Source organism: Empidonax traillii, unplaced genomic scaffold (assembly GCF_003031625.1).
Source record: "Empidonax traillii isolate 1590-97213 ecotype Southwest subspecies unplaced genomic scaffold, ASM303162v1 scaffold339:size995844, whole genome shotgun sequence".
Lineage (NCBI taxonomy): Eukaryota > Metazoa > Chordata > Aves > Passeriformes > Tyrannidae > Empidonax > Empidonax traillii.
Window position 1 is genome coordinate 168,863 of NW_020955532.1, and position 20,830 is coordinate 189,692.

General features: G+C 39.5%; 1 protein-coding gene across 1 annotated transcript in view; it reads left to right on the forward strand.

The window, feature by feature from the left end:
- The window catches only part of GRAMD4 (GRAM domain containing 4), a 75,040-nt gene that overhangs the window by 37,782 nt on the left and 16,428 nt on the right, over positions 1-20,830 (forward strand). The window contains exons 4-9 of the mRNA XM_027892146.1: positions 8,215-8,335; positions 14,601-14,662; positions 16,111-16,243; positions 16,708-16,733; positions 18,913-19,004; positions 20,514-20,605. Coding sequence (XP_027747947.1) covers positions 8,215-8,335; positions 14,601-14,662; positions 16,111-16,243; positions 16,708-16,733; positions 18,913-19,004; positions 20,514-20,605 — 526 coding nt within the window. The remainder of the gene's footprint in view (positions 1-8,214; positions 8,336-14,600; positions 14,663-16,110; positions 16,244-16,707; positions 16,734-18,912; positions 19,005-20,513; positions 20,606-20,830) is intronic.

Sequence of the window (20,830 nt, forward strand, 5' to 3'; positions counted from 1 at the left end):
AAACAAGCCTCCAAAACTCTGGCTTCATTTTCCTGGAAACACTGATAGACGAGGCGGTCACAGGCAGGTTAGAGCACTTCTCTGGGGTTTAAGAGGCCTCAATACAGACTAAGGAGCATTCAGACATTCCTTTCTCATCTGCAAGGACTCTGTTCTGACTGGTGGAGGAGATGGATTGGGCTCTTGCTCTCAACTTGACTTCCAAGAGCATGATATTTCTGAGCACAGAGGAGAGGGAAAGGATGTGACTCCAGCCCAGTGCAGCAACAGGCTGGAGTCCTGGGCTGGTCCTTGTTCCAGTCCTGGCTTGTGCAATCTGCCCAAATCATTGGACAAAGCACGCACATGGAGACATAGATGATGATGCTATACATGAAGATGGCAGAAAGCTGGAGGATCTCATATTGTCACACCATCTTTGGGACTGATGAACCAAAATGCACAGCACTGTGCTGAGAGAGATGTATTGTTTGAGCTCCTCCAGAGACTTGAACAGATGCCACCTCCTCACTGTGTTATGTAGGTGGGCTGTGCTCTTGCTTCTGCCTTTTTTGCATGCCCAGCTCAGCTTCCTGAATTGCTGAGAGGGTGTGAAAATCCAGGCAGGGCAATGGTCAGCACTGTTGTGCCTCTGCCTTTTGTGGAACTGGGATGGAGATTTTTGGAGCCCCATGTGGAACTTGCCTTTCCCTGTTTGGCTTAGTAACACAAAAGCCTTGGAAGAGCCTGCTGCTATTTCTAAGCCAGACGTTATTTCAACATTTGTAGACTGTTTCACTTCTGCCAAAACCAGTGAGTGAAAACCATTCCTTCAATAATGACAATATTTTTGCAGCTCCTTTCATTTTAGATGGATTCTGCAACTCTTCTGGCACTTTTATTCCCTGAAATTTCTGGAAATTCACAGAGCGGCAGTACTTCTCATGACTTTTAAGCTGACTTTTTAAGTGTATCTAGCAATAGCAAACTTCCCACTTGGTGTTTTGAGAATGGGATCTGTCTCAGTAAGCTATATTCTTGGGAAGCATAATTTAAAATCCTTCCATAACGAAGGGGAAATGATCCTGTCTGTATCAGTTATAATGCAATAAAGCTGCACTGAAAGCACTGTATGTAAAGTTACTAATAGGTATTTAGCATAACTGTTTTGTATAAACCATAACAATGGCATCTTAGTTCTTTCTAACGTCACCCACTCCAAGTAGGGAATGGTGAGAGAGAATGGAGCAGTTTGAGCTGAGGAAAACTTTGCCAAATATGAGATGCTTTGTAAATCAGCCTCCTTCATCTCACGAAAGAGAAGAATGCTTCACATGAGACTCTGCTATGCAGGTGAGGAGAATAGTACCAGGGAATCTTAATTGCACCGAGAGGCAGGTTGTTGGTTCAGACTCGGCCTTGCCTCCATTGCCTCTGGATTGGAGTTGGCGTATTTCCTATCTGCATAGCAAGAGCCCACGCTGCTCCCTGCCCTGTAGGCGTATGCAAAGAGACTCAAAAACTGGTCCTCAAAAGCTATGCTTATTATAAGTACTGGAGCAGAAGCTCTGCCTTTGAAAGAGCAAAGAAAGGAACAAAAGAATGATGGAAACAAAACAAAGTAAAAGAGGTTGTTTAACTGCCAAATCCATGTTAAAGTTTTTTAAGTCATTGGGCATGGCAGGTCACTTCCTCATTTTGATATGTGCAGACTTAGCTGGAGAATGGTCATAGTGAAAATGTGAGATTTATATCTGATTGTTTCACTTCTCCACTGTACCAAAATGCCTATATAAAACAGGGTAGAGAGGAGGGGAGGATATGAACTCAATAAATATTCATAATCTTTAATGAGTCTGTCTGCTTTTTGGCTTTCTATGACATCAGTATTCTTATTAGAAAATCTTTTTGCCTTGTTTTCTGGATGAAAGATTCATGCCAGTTTCAAGCAAGAGGTCTGACCACAAGGGAAAACCATTAAATTGATAAAGCAAGGTGTTCACAAATGCAAAAAAACCCACCCCAAAATAAGGAAGAGTTCTTCCGGACTGCTTTTTGTCCAGCTCTGGAAGAGCTCTGAAGAATAAGAATGCTGGAACTCCTAGGGAGGTGAGCTTTGTGCTTCCCAACTGAAGCATGGGAGTCCAAGCCTGAAAGAGGACATGAACTTAAAAGGTGACTTACAGAGGAAAGGACAGCTAAAGTGGAGCTGTTAGAGAGATGACTTACACAAATACTTTTCTTTCCCAAGCATCTGGCATGCAAGGAAGTAGAATATCTTGCAGTGTCTGGAATCAAAGGCTAATGTTTTATTTGAAGCCTTTTGGGTAAATTCGTGATAATTTTTTGGCAGTCTCTGTGATTCTTAAGTCACTGGTGGAAAGACATATGCCCTGGAGAAGGAGAATTATGGATTTGAACAACAGGTAACAAATAGTACAACTAAGCTGTATCCAGTTATAGCTGCAAATTGTGAATGTGTCTTCAGAGGAGTATATATAAATTGCAAAGTAACTGTAAGCAGGAAAAAAGCAGGCTAGGGAATTTTGTTGTGGGTCCTTCCTCCATCACTGCTTGTTGGTCAGACATCGTTCTCTGTGTATCTTTGCTTTATCTCAAGTGATGGAGTTACTTTATGTCTTTTACAGCCCTGCCATTTGTTGCTGTTTTTTAAGACTAAAAGCTCTTCAGTATCCATGATGATGAAAATAGATATGTTTTTAGACCTCTAACATCTTGTTAGTAATGTCATATAGTCAGTCTACTTGGGACAAAATTAAAATATTAGCTTTCTGTAGGAATTAGGAGCCTGGTAGGGGTAGAAACTTCCTGCACTGGAGACAACTCCCAATGTCTGACTCTATCAGTGTGGCTGATGAAATCTAGATTGAAGGTGTGTGGTTTGAATTTAGTGTGTTTAGGACCAATTAAATAATGTGAACTCTGGTAATGTTCAAAGGGTTGTAAAGAGATTTGCCATGATTAACATAGATGTAGAAGGGTTATTTTTGTCTTGTTAAGTGCTGGTGTTTCCTCATGTAAATATGATGGGGAGCATGTATGCTTTTTGGCATGTCTAGTTTTCAACTTGGTCTCCTTAGATTTAACACTAAACTGATTTGGTAGCTAGAAACAGTGGGTTGGCAGTCTGTAGCTGTGCTCTGGAAGGAATTTTTCATCACTTTGTCCCAGAGAGAGGTTTTGCAGTGTACCTGTTGACCTCGGAAGGAATGTAACGTAAAACAGCTACGAGGAAACTCTCTGATCTACCTTCAGTCCTGGGATTAAGGGAAACATCTGCTTTACTGCATATGCAGTATTGGAATTAGAAATCCAACTTTCTGCCACACCTTCCCAGCCTGATGTATCATCCTTCTTATCTAAATACTACTCAGATTCTTTTTGTCTCACCAGAACTAAGTACTTTGGTATTGAAGTGCTTTTTGTCAGAACTTTTTTTGCAAACTTGTGTATTCTGAGGAGCAAACTGAAATTTTTCAGTTGCCCTAGTGGCTGATGCCAGACAACAGTGCAACACAACACTTGGTATCTCATCTTGTAGCAGTTACATTGTATAAACTAAATTTTTTTGAATGTTAATTTTTGAATTTGAATGGCTGAATACTTAGAGTTCACGTGTGACAGTTACATTAGACCTCATGGGGGATAAAATGCTGTGGGGAAAAATGAAATGGATAACTTTTTGGTAACATGTGAGATGCATGGCTGATGGAGTTCTTTGCTTTGGGGTCAGTTCCGCTAGGGTTTACAGTGCAGTAATACTTGGATTAATGTCATTGGAACACCATTGTTGGCCTTGTCTCACAGACATCTACAGCTCTTTTTTAGAAGTGCAGTAGCATTCAGATATTGTCCTGCTTTTCTACACAAGTTGACTTTTCTAGAGAGCTTTTAAAGCATTTTTTCAGGGTCACACCTGTTGTCACAACCTAAAGGGTTACCTAGTGTGTAGGTATATAAAGGTTATGACTGTAGGTTGATAGGCTTGTGTAATACTCAAAGACACGGAGGCTTTTTACTTTAAATTTCTCTACTTTATTACAGATTGCCACAAATACCACAAAAATCACCCCTAGCAACTATACCTATGATTTATAAAGTGAATATATATGTGAGTGGAATAAATATATATATATAGAGAGAGAGCTCTTATAAATTATTGGCAGCAATCAATAGTATAGCAGCAACCACGTAGGTGTATAATATTACAGGTTACTACAAAATGATCACTAATGAAGCAAACTTTTCAGTAATACAGCAGAAAATGTAATTATGATGAATTACGTACATACACATATACATATGTTTACATTAATATCAGTATCAAGCTAATTGGCCCATATTTGGCCTCTTATATGGGCCAAACCATCCCAGGTATGGGAGGACAAACCAAACCCTCTTTGGCAAAGGTCCAAGATGTTGTAGAAACTCAACTTCTTTAGGAAAGGGAAAGTGCATGCAGCATGGGAAGTTCTTGGAGAGAGAAACTTCATTTTGAATAAAAATTAAGCCATACTTACATAATAGAGAAATAAAGATGTGTAGGACACCATCACTTCAGCAGCCAATAGATGCTGCTAACTTCTACTTTTCACTCAGAATAGCCCATAGATGATGATGTTTTCTGTTCTCTTGTGCCAGGTTTTATTTTTCCAGATTGTTTTCTTGTTCTTGCAGGTAGAACAGCCAATGGCAATTACCAAGTCTTACTTTCCCAGGGTGTTTTCCGTTTTTTTCCAGACTATTTTTCACCTTTGAAGTGATAAGTTGCTGTTACAGTTCCTTATTTTTGTGCCTCTCAGTGGTATCTCAAGATATCTCTGGTTTCTGGGTACCTGGCTGTGTACTTCAGAGAGGTCAGCTGCACTTCTTGACAATGCTTCTGGTTCCCAGGCCTAGTTCCCAGCCTTGCCAGCATTTTCCCTGTCAGTATTTCAGCAGACACTTTCTTCTGCTAGTAATTTTCCATTTCTAACCAGGTCACCTTTATGGCTGCTCACTTCACCTGCAGGTCCAGCTAAGACGTACACTGAGCCTCTTGCAGTATTTTAACATTTCTTGCCCAGCAGAAGATAGGGAACTGTGATTGATATGCTTGGGAGGGACATTATGGAAGCTGATTAATCTTGAAGCTGCAGCTTGACCTTTTATGTTTTACCGTTTTGTGCGTACGCTGAGTGGGCAGGATGTTTCAATTTTGACTGTGTGAAGATGGAATCCAAGCAGCACTCCTTTCTCATCATCAAGAAAGATATTCATCTATAAAGCTCAGTAGATACCGTGGTGAACTGTTCTTAGGGATTCTTCTCAGGGGTCTGTGACCTCTGCTCTTTGTAGCCAACTTCACTCATTCTGCAAGAGGACCCCACAGGGATAGAGAAATATCCTTTGAAAGTGCAGCTCAGCTTGGCCAAATGGTAGATTATTTCAGGAGAGAGAGCAAGGAAGAACTTCCCCCCCTTCCCCTCTCTGTGGCTTCTGTTGCTTAGCAGAGTTAAGAGTATTTAACTAACCAGACACGGAGGTTTTACAGTGCCAGACCGCGCTGCTGCCAAAGTAGCGACAAATACTGCTTTAAGGACTTAAATGGGCTAGAGCAGTTGCAGTGGGGTGGATTTGAATTGCAGTCATGTATGGGAAAGTTAGGAAATGCTCTGAAATGTGAAGCTGTGACAAACCGTAATGATGGGATGTTGTATTGTTTTGTTTTGGTTTGTTTTATAGGAGTTCTGCGTCATTCATTGTGAACCCTTTAACTTTGCCTCTTTCCTTAAAGAATCTTTGGCACTGCTTGTCCTCTTAGTGGTTGAATTTCTGGGGGTTTTGTTTTGGTTTTAGTAGAACAAGATGTAGAGCAATCAGAACAACTGGAATTAGGGAAGCTGGAAGATCTGAGTAAACTTTCAAGGACATTGAAGTTAATTTATACTGCTTGTGGTTTTCCTATTTACACAAAATGCATAGTCACTTCCTCTTTAAAAAAAAATTAATGTGCTAAATGGAGAGTTTTTTTCCTTTAATGGTCTTGAGAAGATAACATCCCTGTCAAGCTTTGGAACGTTCTGTGATATCTTCATGATATTGCACAAGCTCCAGTGCATTTGACATGCAACAGATGTTTTCCCTCAGCTGTGTGCAGGCTCGTGTTCTGGAACAAGATAAGCCCTTGACAGTAGGGTAAACTAATAATAAACTTAGTTTTCTTGTTGGATTTAAAATTCCTTGTGGACACGTAATTAGGAACAGCTCCATGTGTAAGTCTACCCTTATGTCCATATCTTTCCATTTCTTTACAGGAGAGACAATATCTTTTTCCCATCTCTCCTAATTCTGTGTTCTAAACCTCTTATTGCTGCAGGAGTGCAGATAATCTCCCACCAGCTAACTTGCACAGCGGATAAAGTGATTCGACATACTGCCCCAGGGCCTCCTGCAGAGTTCCTCTGCATTATGGCTTCAGACCTTCTCAAGATGCATAATGATTGGAGTCAGAGAGGCTCAGATATCAAAACTATCTGATTATCAAAGATTTACAAGGCAATATGTGAAAAGAAACAGAAGAGGTTGCTGGTTATAACACAGCATACCAATCTTGTAAAACAACCTAAAATATGAACCCTGTGTCTGTGGTGAAGTTTTCTCTTCTGCTTTGTTGTAAGCTTGAAATACATCTGCTGTTCTACTATTTATTGTTGAGATTGAGATAAAAAAACAGCCCAGAGAACAAAATGTGGAGTAAATTTTTTGTTTAAAAGTACTTAAAGAAAAGAGAATCTCACTCTTTAGTTTTTCATGTCTCTTGTATACCTGTTTGAGAAAAGTTATCAGTAATAGTGACCAGGTTTTAGCTCTAGAGTAAAATAAGGTCTTGAACAAGGACTCTGCCAGTGACAAAAAAGCAAGGCTAATTAGACACAAAAAAGCCTTATGCAGAAAGAAGTTGTGTGTATGTGTGTATATGTTTATATATGTAATTATTACATTGAAGTTAATAGGGCACAGTGTAACCTCAGAAGAGAGTAAAAATTTAAACTTAGCTCCTTGTTTCATAACCCCTTCTTTAAAACTGTGAAATGCTCAGGGCCATTAATGGGACCATCTGACTTAGATAAAATTACGGGGGTGCCAGAAATTGACAGGCAGGGGCTTATATCATAGAATCAACCGGGTTGGAAAAGACCTCTGAGATCATCAAGTCCAACCCTTGATCCACTACCACCACAGTTACTAGACCATGGCACTAAGTGCCACATCCAGTCTCTCCTTAAAAACCTCGAGACACAGAGAATCCACCACCTCCCTGGGCAGCCCATTCCAGTGTCTGGTTACTCTCTCTGTAAAGAATTTCTTCTTAATATCTAACCTAAGCCTCCCCTGGCAGAGTTTAAGACCATGCCCTCTTGTCTTACTGATAGTTACCTGAGAGAAGAGACCAACCTTCAAATACAACCTCCTTTCAGGTAGTTGTAGAGAGTGATGCGGTCTCCCCTGAGCCTCCCCTTTTCCAGGCTAAACAGCCCCAGCTCCCTCAGCCTCTCCTCATAGGACTTGTGTTCAAGTCCCTTCACCAGCCTTGTTGCTCTTCTCTGGGAATTTTTCACAACAGCAAAATAATTAGGTTGCTCTTTTTAGCACAAAAAGAAATGGCTCAGCCCTGCAGATACTTTTCAAGTGCCTGATTTTATAAATGCTGACGGTCATATTAGTATACAGAAAATAAAGCTTGTGACAACATGTGTGGACAATCAGTCCAGTAAGGCATCATATAACTTCACATGAATTTTTTGTTTGTGTTTTCCTACCCATAGACAAGAGGGAAAAAAACAGATTTTTTTTTTTCTTGTTATGGCCACTGGATTTAGCAGTAGACAGCCTTTCCTGATGATTATTTCTTTGGGGAATGAAGAGCATGTCATGCTGTATTTAAATAAAGGTAGCTTGTACCATGGGCTTATTTTGCATCTTCAGAAGAAAACTTCAGAGTTGTTTTTTCCCTTGCTTAACAATTGTAACTAAATATTTTGTATATCATACAGCTGTGTGCTTTTTATGAAGTCTGTCTAGCCCTTGATTACTTGTTTTTTTCTGGTGAACATATTTGGTATAGCACAGATAAAAAAATCCCCCACACTTAATCTGTCATAATTAGATTTTAAACTTCTTACAGAAATACTTCAGGGTAACTAAATCTTTAACTTCTCCTTTAATTAACAGAGGAGGAGCTCAGGAAGCTGAGAGAAGAAACAAGCACTGAAACATTAAAGCAGGAGCTAGAAAAGGAACGGCAGAGGAGAATGGAACTAGAACAAAAAGTCAATGAAACACCTAAAGTAAGGTAAGAGAAATATCTTCACTGTAAAGCTGAAAGCCACTTGAGATCTCTGACTGTCAATGAGAAGTTCTGGTGAAAGCATATGTTTTCAGCCTAGGTGGTCTTAAAAGAATAGCTCACAGAGAGAGATGATGCCTGTTTTCCTGTAAAAGTACATAATTAACACCATGTACATATGAATTACTTGGCCATACATGTTTCCATAGCTACAGAAGTGCTGTGACACTTTTCCAGTTGAGGTATTTATTTCACCTTTTCTGATACCCTCCCTCTGGGATCTTACCTACCTGGAATTACTGAAAGCCAGAGGCCCTTTTTCTGCAGGCTGAACGACCCAGGTACCTCAGCTGCTCCTCATAATTACCCACAGTTACTCTATTTAAGGTATCAGAAGGTACATTGCTGCCTTTCGCTTCAGTCTCTGCAGACCTTCTGTCCATTTAACAACACTGAAAGTGCTGGAGCTATCTACCACTGGAAGCTATGGAGACAATACATTACATAAGTCCCCTTGACTCTAAAGACACAATTTTTTTACTTTCCTTTTTAACAGATTTCTTAGTGGTTTCAACAAGTGCCCCATGGTTACAGAATTGTGAGATTTGGTGAATAACTGTTCAGTGCCTGTTAATTTGCCACCCTTGATCAGTCCTTCCTTCACTTATGCTTCTGTCCAGACTGAAGAGTTCCAGCTTTTCCTTAAGAGTACTCTATCCCTTTCATCAATTCAGCTGCCATTCTTCAGCCATTTTGTCCTAAGATAAAGAGTGCGGGTTTTTTTGGGTCATATTTCACACTGATGTTTTTCCAAAATCACTGGTTCCATGCAAGGTTGGTCTATGTGTAGTCTTGACCTGTTCTGCCAAGTTGTGTACTTAGAAGGGGGTTTGGAAGGTGCTTGTGGAGGAGTCTGTTTTCCAAGGCCACGACCATGAAGTGGGAAGGTGGTCCAGAGTGCTCTGATCTGGGCTTTTTTGTAGTGACATTCTAGAGTTGCTCTTACATCTGGGATGTGAGAGTTCATTTTTATTCCCTATGCTGGCTGGTCTGGCTGTGTACCTAGGCTGATGTTGAGTGTACAGTTGGAGAAACCTGGACCTGTCCCCATGAGCTGAGAGTCTCTGTTATCTCAGTAACAGCAGTACAAAGCCATGAGTATTGTGGTAGATGGAACTGGCAACTAAGGATACCTTCTTGTCTGTGACTTGCTGCCTTGAAGAAGTTGCTTGAGATGCAAATTCCACATGCTTGTATTTAGTACTGGGCCTTTGGCTTTCTCCTGAAAACAGATATGCCTGGGCTGTAGATCGTGCAATAGAAGGGGGAGAGTGATCTCCTCATTGCTGGGAGTCCTGGAGGAGGATGAGGAGCCATCGTCCCCTACGTTATCCTGTCCTGTTTCAGAGTAATGAGGGTGGCCCAGAGTCTGATCTGGCCCACTACAGTTTGTGAGTACACGTTTTACAGAGAAGAGAGATGGAAGGTCTTTATTTATCAATGTTAATGTCAACATCTGTGCTTCGTTGGATTGTGGACAATAGTAAATCTCTAGCAGGCATGTCATTGCTAAATTAAGGTAGGATGATGCTACTTCCTGAGTGTTGTGTTCCCATTTAGATATCCTAAGGATTACACTAGTCCTGTTAGCTTGCGTATTGCACTTGGGGATTACATTCAGCCAATTATCCCTCTTACCTGAGTCTTAAAATAGTCTTACTAGTATTTCAACCTTTTTGGGACAGGCAGGATATGTAAGGTACAACAAAATAAGACTTGGAAAATTTTTCAGTTCCTACCCAGGAGGAGAAAAATTGGGTTGTCTGTGATTTTTCCTTAACTTGTGCTTCATTGTGTGAAATTCTTCTTCACTGCTTACTTTTTGCACTTCACTGTGGACATTTTAAAATACTTTTATTAGGACTACAGATGAAATGTTGGCATAGTCAAATAAGTAATAGGCCAAATTTATGTCTTATGGAAACTTAATTTTATTAGACAAAGTAATGGCAGAAAGTTCTCTCTGCTTATGTCCACAAAACCAAATTCATCCTGCTTCTCAGGTAATTCTTTACACAGTTTTAAAGTCTTATATCCCCTGGCAGGGGGAGTGAGAAGTTGTATGGTACTTAGTTGAAGAATGGGGTTAAACCACGATAGTATATAAACATATTTGCATGTGCTTTTCTTTTTGCTTGCAGAAGTGAAATGAAAACAAAACCATGCTGTGGTGTAAGAAGAAAGAAATAATTTTAAAAGCTGCAGTTTTAGAAGTATTTGTGAAGCAGATCAATACATGTAGCAATATAAAACATGATGCAAAATGTTTGCTAAGAGAAAACAACAAGCTCACAGTCTAGATTTTTTTTTTTTTTGCTAGTGAAGAACATGGGCCTCCTTCATTGAGTTGTGCACAGAGAGGAGTGGAAGAAGAGGATTTTTAATGGTTTTGTTTATCATGGTGTTAATTGTCTGTGTGTGTTAGTATTCAGAAACTTTATGGCCTCAGTTAAAGTTTTCTATAGATGCACTTCAGGACATCCCATTTGGTATGGCAGCTGAAGCTCATGACATTTTGCTGGTAGAAAAGTGCATAAATTATCTGAAATGTGTGAGCTATTGCTGCCACATATTACCAATTGTGAGCTAGAATCACAGAGGAAGAAAAAATAACAAGAAGTTTTGCAACAACGCCTACCAGCAGGCTGTAACTCATGCAAACCTTTTTATTAGTATCTTTGTGAATTATTTTTACAAGGACCAAATAGACAGTGCTTCTACATAAGACACTCTTCCTTCATTGTGGATGAGAATGGCAAAGGCTTCTGAAGTGCTTGGTGTATTTAATGAGAAAGAGATGCAAAACATGAAAATTATTTAACTTGGGTTTTAAGAGCTCTTCCAGTTAAGAAGCCATTCATACCTGAATGATGTCTTTAAACTAGGCTGTGAAAATACCTAATTTATGCTTATTATTTGCATGTATGAGGTTGGAATGTGCTTTTGATGGATGTGCACACACATTCAGATTGGTTTGAACAGTAGGAAACATATAATAGCCTTGACTGGCTTCCACAAGAGCTTTTGAAAGATTAATAGTGGGTTGTGTGTGAGTTTGGATTTAGCCTGTAGCAAAATTGCTGTGAATATGTCTGAGAACATCCTGGCAGTGACTGGACCTGTTGTGTACTGCAATTCTAGTCTTCACCCAGTTGTTGGAGGGAGTCTGTTGTTTCGCATAGATCTCAACTCGCAGCTGTTCGGGGCCTAATATGCACAAACCAAAAATATTTATTGAAGATAAATGGTCTTCAGTGTCAAGACTCGCTTAACTTTTGTGTCATACTTGCAGCTACAAAAATAGTGCTTTAGTGATGTTCTGTGGAGAAGCAGTAAGTGGATACTGCATCAGTTTTGAGTGGTATGTGTGGACTGGTCATGAACAGCTCTGAAATTATTAATATTCATGTTTCCCTGACTTCAGTATATTGAAGGAAAAAAAAAAAGGAAATAAGAAAAAGGCACATTTGTGTTTGTTTCCCCCAGGGATTGAGACTCCTCTTACCTGTTTTAATCCGCTTGTGCTTTAAATGGATACAATCTCTGGTTACCTAAACGTGACCTCGCCTCAGGTTGGGATGTGTTGGTCTTACCAGTTAAAACCTTTTTCTGTGTGAAAAGTGTGCTCCAAGAGGAAGTCATGCAGCTTGTTTTCTTTGGTGCAGGCTGTGGTTAGGAAGGCCCACACGTGAACACAGCATTGTTGTGGGTACTCTTTATGTTTTTAAGCCTTTAAACTGGTGTCTGGCATGAAGAGTGGCACAGAAACTGTAGCAAAAATAATTCCTCTCCTCTGTCAGTGGTCTTGATGAACTTGTGGTTTGATGTGACCTGGTTTTGGGATTGAGCTTCCCAGTAGGTGTGCAAGCCTAAACAATGAATTCTGAGGTTCCTGGCCTAGATCTGTCTTAAGTGGCTAATTATAACCTGATTCACAGGTGCAGTAATGAGCTGTCATTAACCTGATGATTCGTAAAGGTCAGGTTCTTCATAGGGAAGGAGTAACAGGCAGATGGCAAGTAAGACATTGCCAAAAAAAAGAAACAAAAGCACCAAGAAGGGCCAAAGCCAACTGTCATGTGCTCCTGATGGAGCCCAGTAGGGCTGCTATCCAGAACTGCTTCTTGATGAGATTTTTTTGCCCAAGAAGCATGGGGAGTAATGACACTGTGCTGCTTCTAAAAATACATCCCAGCATGTCAAAGGAACACCCAGTTTGAAGAGTCTGACAGCTGACAGCGGTGGGATCCCATCTTGGCTCTGTCACAGGAGTTGTTCAGGTGTGACACCACCCTGGTGCCTTCACATGACTGCAGTGGGTTGAGTTACTGGCTGCTGCTTCTGAGTGACTGCCTCCTTTCCACCTAAATGTGTCTTCAGCTTCAGTGAAGCACAGTGACAGATTGCAGATGAAAATGCCCAGCTATATGGCGTAACCATCTAATGTACTGATAAAGGAAAACAAGACATTCCTGTAAAATAGTTGGTGCAAATTTGACCATGTTTATTGCTATTTTTTGAGAGCTTGAAATGGAGGAGATGCGAGGGTGTGGGAGAAGCAGCAGGAAGAAGAGGAGTTTTTAGGTGAGGAACCCAAGATTTGTATAGAAACTGAGGGAAAATGGCATAGAAACCAAAGTTAATGTTTAGCTAGAAAAAACTGATGGAATTTCAAGTGGCTTTTGAAAAGAAGAGTTGCTGCAAACACTCTGGGGAGTATGCTGGGGAGAAGTCCTGAAGAGTCATGAAAACAAGTGTCTTTGAAAGCAGAAACCATTGAATTCAGCTCATCTATGCAGTTAAATGTCCTGTAATAATTCATAAATTAGTAAATTATTTCTAAGTGTTCTTTTTAGAAATGAACAAGGATGTTGTAATCTCATTAAATCTGAGGAATGGTTAAGAAGGAAGGGAGGTAATTAATTCTGAGGTTTCTCCATCATACCCATTGATGTATGGTGATGTTGAGACAGCACATATTCGTAATGGCCTTTTCCATGTGCAGACAGTACAGTGAGACGTTTTCCTAATGTTCTTTCCAGAGGAACAGCAGGAGAGAGAACTGTATGTCTATATTTCTGCAATCTGCCCAATGCAGTGGGATCTCTCTTCCCACTCTTCGTTTTTTTTTGACCATGTTTCACTTGATTCTCTTCCTGAGGAGCAGAAGATGAAGGGAACATTTGAAATTACTTATATTATCTGATAAATGAGTAATAATGAAATTGCAAAACTGACACTTTCCTGTTTCAAGCAGTAATGTTTTCAATCATACAACTCCCTGTCAAGTGAAGCTTGCTGTGGCTGGTGTTATGTTGTCAAAGCTGCTGCTTCATTAGAAAAATCTTTCTGTAGGATGCCTGTACATGGATGGCTGAAGACTTTGGGACTGAAGCCTGAAGTATTCTCGAGACAGGTTGGCAGTTGAAGGCTGTGGATAGTGCAAATATAATTTGAAGGCTTGCACATGTGCAGAATGGCAGAAACATTTGTGTTTTCAAAAATCTGTTCACTTTTAATGGATGAGAATATTATTCTTGACTCATTTTGAAAGGTGAGACCAATGATGCCTGCTACTTGACATATTTTTTTAGAACATTTTTGTCTCAGTTTTTCAAGCTGTTATTTCAATTTTGCAAGTTTTTCAGGACATTGTTACAATTGGTTAGTATCTGTGCATTTTGAGAGCTTATAACATTTTAAATCATTCTTGACACTTATTCCTCTTGTGAGGTTGAGTGGTGTTTGACTTTAGTAACGATAGCAGAATTCAAGATTCACGCATTAAACTGTGGTTTTGCTCTACTGCTGTGGCTATAACTTGTGATACGGAATCCCTTTTGATTTATTACTGTGAGAAAAGTCGTGGCTGTGAAGGTTTTCTGGCAGGCATTGCAATGAATATACCACACAAACTAATGCAATGAATTTGATACTAAATTGTTTAGTAGCTGTAAGATGAAATTGAGCTGTTGGTGACATGAAATGGCTAAACCCCACCTCTCCTTCCAGTGGATGGTATTTCCCTGGATCCTAAGTGCAGTGAATGTTTTGAACCTTGTGAAGGGGCGTACCTTTTTTTTTTATTGTTTTTTTGTCGTGATTTTATAATCTCAGCTCTGGAAATCGTAGAGGTTCTGGTGCTTCCTTTACCTTAAAGGGAATAAGTTCTTCTTTAACATTTCACACTGTTTCTGTTTTTTCTTTGTAGGACGGAAGAGGTGCCTGCAGCTCAGCAACCTGCAAAGCCACCAGTGCAAACCAATGGAACAGGTAAGCTTGGACAGAGCATTTGTGGATACCTGCACTGTCATCTACATTCCTCAAGCTGATGCTTAGTATGAATTCAAGAATGTAGTGATTTTTGAAAGAACTAAGGCAACAGTCAGATTCTCAGTCTTTCAGTACCCTTAAGCTTTCATCCCCACACCTCCTGATTGAGACTTAAGGCTTTTAAATCTGTGTCCTAAATTTGAAATTGCTCCTCTTGTACTCCCATAATGTCAGTGCTTTCTGTTATGTGAACTACAGTGTAAAAAACCTGCTGTTTTTTAGTCTCATACACTCAACATTTCTTTCTCGGTACTTTCTCAAGTATTAGCATGTGGGAAGCTACTTCATATTTTTATTTTTCAGTGGAAGTATTCCAATGAAAGTATTATTCCAAATGGACAACAGCTGTAAACTGTCACTAGATGCCTTGTTTTTCTAGATATTGTCATTCATTAATAAATAATTTGATTCTATTTTCTGAGCACCAGTTGCTTTTTCTCATGAGCTTAAAAGCATCATTTTGGCTGTTGTAGTTGGCTGGTTAATCTTTCATGCGTCTTAATTTTATGGAGTTCTGTACTAAATTTGGTCCTGGAATAATTATGACCAGTGTCCTTTTTGCAACTTTGTATTGATCTACATTTCCAAAGAATAGTCTGTCTGGTCCTTCTAGACAACAATTTTGTGATTTACAGGTAACTTTGTTCTCACTTGTGTTGCCCTAAGGCTTTTACCCTTATATTATTTCCATATACCCAAATATTATGTTATATTTTTCCACTAAACCAACATACAGAAAGTGTGCATTGCTTCATTATTTGGCTGTATAAGACTTTTCAGGTAATATCATGCATATATATTCCATATATAGAAAGTAGGATATGCAGCATAATTTCTGAAACCTGACTTTAGAAAAAAGAAACTGCATGTTTTGTTTGTATAGATACCTAGAGACACACACACACAATTTTTGCAGACTGTAAGTGGTCAGAAAGTGGTAGTAAAAATGCCTCTTGCAGAATCTTGCTTCAGTTTCCCTTTCCTGTGAAATTCACGTGGCTGCAAGGTGATTGTCCAGCTCTCTGCTCTGAGTGCTCTCTGCTCTGGAGTGCTTTGCTTTGCACTTGCTTTTCTCAAGGTCACCCCTCAGCACAACAGGAGCACTGAGATTTACACCAGTCTTTTGCTTACAAAAGCCTCTTAACTAGAAAATGTTTTTACGGTGTTTGCTAAAAAATTATTGTTTGTTAGGATGTTTTACTCTCTGTACTTCTGGTAATAAGACTCTTCCATGTACTGCCCTGAGAGCAATACAGGAATCAGCTCTAGTGAAGGAAATCTGTACAAAATCTGTTTCCCAGTGAAGCATCATGTATGGGAACAGGAGCAGGCGTTGGATAAAGATGTCTTTTAGCATTATCCTAATATTTGAAATTTATTTTTTATAGATAAACAATGTCACACAGTCTCTTCAAGACTCCAGAAGTGGCTTGGTGACAAATTTGGGGAGTATGTTGAGGACTTCAGATTTCAGCCAGAAGAGAGTACAGTGGAAACAGAAGAACCGCTCAGTGCTAGAAGGTAAATCCCCAACGTGATTTCGAGATATTATTGGCTTCTTTACAAGTTGCTTTTCTTCGTCACTTTTATTTTACAACCTCTTACATGGTCTGAGCAAGTGCTTGTATGACAAGTAATAAAACTGAAAGCACAGAACCATCGCAAAAGTTTTGTGAATGACAATACATGAAATTAAGTTTTTCTGCTGTCTGAAGTGAAATAAGATTTATAATATTTACCAGGTTCCTTCATATGCCTCCCGCAAACTGTGCACCAAGTTGTAGGCTGGAGTGCTTTTGCACTTCAGTTTTTGGTCTGATGCAAGATGGACTGTATTAGTTTCTAGAAACCAAATTTGTAACGAGCAAGAGTGAAGCTTTATGCACATATAATTTATAACTGTAAGCAGTATTTCAGAGACTAAATGTACACAAATGTGCACTGGTTACCTGTTTAACACATAGCTTTTATCTGTTATTTTTCAGGTTGACTGAAAATTTGAGAAGATTAAGTAAGTACTTAGCACTGTTTTATTGTCTAGAAATAACAGTAGTTCTTAGTAACCCTATTGGCAGGATTGCTGCTTTTTAAAATACAGCATTTGAAATTCTTCTGCTAGTTCATAAGCATAAAAGGTTCTGGAACCCTGAACTAGTGTTTGGAGTGCAAAGTAACTTAGAGGAGTAGGGATAGAAACTGTGATTCTGTTTAATACTGAATTACATAGGGTATCTATCTCTGAATCAAACGTATAATGTTAATTAAAATGTGTGAACATGCAATGAATGAGAATAGGGTATCTGTTCACTGGCAGAAGTAAGAGTGTTCATTTGCTCATGTCCTAGCTGCTTGTAGTTTACTTACTGGTCTATCGCTTTTGCTTTCGAAGAAGGGGGTCTCGGACGGTGCATACCCTGAGTGTGTCTTGCATTTCTTTCTCTTGGATAGCTGAAACATTTTTTTTTTTTTGGAAGGTGGAGGATGCAAGATGTCAGGTTAAGCAAAGCAGTTAAGCCCTCCAAAAGTTTGTCTGTCAAAGAATTGCTAGCTTGAAAAAACAAAAAGTTGATACGTTTTCCAAGTTGGTAAATTATTGTAGGGAGATGAAATAAGGGTCTGTAATCTCCAGATAAGGTCAGGGTTTTTTCTCATTAATTCTGGTATTGGTTCCAGTTTCATTTGGGAGAATACTTGTGACTTGTTCTCAGTGGTATACGTGCATTGCCTTTAGAATACCTTTTAAAAAACAGTGTTAAACCTAAGTTTGAGTGGTTATTAGCTTCCAGTAGGTGAGCCATAAAATCTAGATCCCTGTTGTCCGAGGTGCCTGACGATCACTCAGAGCTCTCCAGAACCTTGTAGTCACCAGAGGTTTCCACTGTGGGTTTGGTTTAGTGTGCTGGAGCAGAGCAGATGGAAGCAGTGCTTAAGTCCATGACCTCCTCCAGTGCTTTGGGCATGCCATTTGACTCAGTTCGGCTACTGCTTTGGTCGTGACACTGATGCTGAAGAAATCTAGTCCTAGTTGTTTAATTGCTTCCCATAGAAAGTGTGCTCAGAATAGCTGAATTTCAAGCCAAACAAACTAAGATAGCAAGTTGCAGGCTGTCTTGAAGAAAGACTAAAAGTTGTGAGTTTTACTGCAAATGAGGGTGAGAGCTTTTGGGGCTCCCTGTGCAAGAGGAGTCATCACTCTTCTCGGCAGGGAAGGCAAAACCGGTGTATTCCAACGGAGAAAGCAGAGGTGGCCTTGCAGCAGCCCTCTTCTGTTTCCTTGTTTCCCTAGCTAGTTTGTCTAAGTGGTAAAAGAGCTTAGAGGAAGAGAGTAAGGGACTAGTGGGTTTTAGGGAGCTGAGAAAGAGCCCCTCTTGCTGTTGCTGGCTGTGTGCATCTGTGCATGTGCCTCTCCCAGCATAGGTCAGTCTCCCGTACAGTGACAGCAAGAGGAAAGGTCTGCAGAGGTGGGAGACAGGCTTCTTCAGAGGCAGTGATGTGCTGTGCTGCTTGGCTTGGAAAGAGTAAGCAGCAAAGTGCTACTAAAGGATAGAGTCCTGCACAAACATAGCTAAGACAGATCTAGCATTGTTTTAAGATAACTGAATCAGCAGGATGGGAGGGAAGGGCTGTGGGTGTTGTCTACCTAAACTGTGAGCCTTCCTGCCCACAATCGTTTAGAGATATGGCTTAGTGGTGGGCTTGGCAGTGCTGGGTTAATGGTTGGATGCAATGATGATCCTAAAGGTCTTTTCCTACCTAAATGGTTCTGTGATTTTAAGTTGTTCCTTGGTGGCTTGCAGTGCAGTGAGGCTGATGTACATTGTTTTACAGTGGGACGAAATGCCCTGTGTGGAGGTCTTCAGGGTAGTATGGACGGGGCTCGGAACAGACTGCTTTTAGCATCCAGGGTACCCTTGTAAAGGATGTTGGTTTTTTTCCCTTTGTCTATAGAACATCGTAAAAGTTTAGACATAACCTTTGTCTTGGATAATACTTTAGTTTTTGGAAAGCATTCCTTAACTATTTTTTCAGTTGCATTGATGGATTTAATTTTTCTTTATTTGGATAAGCCTTTTGTCATTACATCTTGAATATTCTTAATAATTTTCTAATTTGGTTGTTTGTCATTTACAAGTGATTTAACTACTGCCAGCTAATTTTAACAGTTCTGTTTTTTCTCCACTTCTCTTTAGAGAGAGGTGCCAAACCTGTTACTAATTTTGTGAAGAATCTTTCTGCCTTATCAGACTGGTATTCTATCTACACTTCTGCTATTGCCTTTATTGTAAGTTATCCTTTTCTTCTGGGAGTACTAAGAACTTTAAAAAATCTATTATTTGCTGAAATTCATTGAAATTGCCGTATCTGAGTAGGGGTTGTGCTACAGTTCAAGTCAAATCAAATAGTGTAATTTCATTTAACGCAAAATACCACTAGTTGTCACTTTAGTTATATTTCAAAACCATTTAAATTGTGTATCCTGTGTTTCTTGTAGCATAGTTTTGTCACTATTAAAATAACTTAAACGATTTGGGTATTGTTCTCTTGTTTCTTGTCTCCCAGTCCTGGTAATTTGATGGTGACTTCAGCTTCTGCAAGGTCTCTTGTTGCCTAGGGCTGAAATGCTGATAGTGGTTGTTTGATGAGAAACTATCATTCCCCATCAGTGCTCTTTTGCCACTTGTTAGGATCATAGTGAGGAGAGGAAAAATGCCTTGATTTCAGTATCATTTAATGTGCAAATATCAGGTCTGTGAGCTAAATTCAAGCATTCCTGTACTATCTAAGGAGGTTTGGATGTCGCAGAGAGACATAAGTATTTAGTGGAGTTTTGATTTCTTTTCCTTCTAATTGTTAGTTAAATGATGTAAATTCTTTTGGTCACAAGTGTATAGAAATATTGTTCTATCAAAGGAATTACTAATAGGCATAGCTGAACGAGCCTGTCTGGTGAAAATGTCACACACCTTTTCATTAAATGATTCCTTCCTGTAAGTTACAGAGCCTGTGCTATTTTACATGGCACAACTGAAGGATTATTGAGGAGGAGACTTCCGTTTCCCAGTGCCCTATGTCTGTCCCTTCTCCTAATCTACTGATTTTCCTCTTGCCTCTCCTGGTAAACACATTTTTCAGATAAAAACCGAAAGAAGAAAGTTCAGCTGATTTTGTTGGAAAACTCTGGACCTGGGAGCTAGAGCAATGTTTCATTTTGGGGCTATCAGTAAAAACCGTATCGTGTCTCACAGAGAGACTGTAGTCTCTGTTTTCAGAAACTGGGAAGGGAACGGGATACCTTTTGAAGCTCTTTGTGTTTGTACTTGGTATGTAAAATAAAACCTGTTTTCCTGCAATCTTTTTAGCCTTGGTAAAAATCTGGGATTTAATTACTTGAAATATTAGAGCAAGAGTTTATCCTGTTGCCCAGTATGGGGCTAATAATTATTACTCTTCTGCTATACCATTAGTGGCCTTATCACGGTCATGTAGCAGATTCACAGACTTTAGAGTTTACTTCCCTTTTTCCCCCTACCCCTTCATGTAATTGTAGTGTTGGAGCTGAAAACTAGTTAAGTGTAATCTCAAGAGATTTGATTCATTTTCAGTTTTGACTTTACGTTGATAAGGCCTGTTGTCAGTCATGGGGGCTAAAATTTATTAATTTTTTTAAAATGAATTGCAGGATTCTGAGCCCAACAGCACAGTGGGAAACAGTATTTCATGCAACTCACTGTACCCCAGTTTGTAATCCATATTTTTCTTTGTTTGTTTGTTTTTTCTTCTTAATCTGCAGATTTACATGAATGCTGTATGGCATGGCTGGGCCATTCCCATGTTCTTATTTTTAGCAATTTTGAGGTTATCCCTAAATTACCTCATAGCCAGGTATTTACTTAAATACTAGCTTATTCTCTTGTAATGCTTTGCTTGAAAGATCTTATTATTCTTGCATTGAGTTGTAAACTGTTACCTTTTCTAATGTTGTGAGTTATGTCTAACAAAGAGAAATTCAAACTCCAATATCCTTAGTGTCATTGGTCAGTTTCTAAAAATCTTTTACTATTACAGGGAATTATCTTTGTATCCTGTGACTTGTGTCATCATAAATAA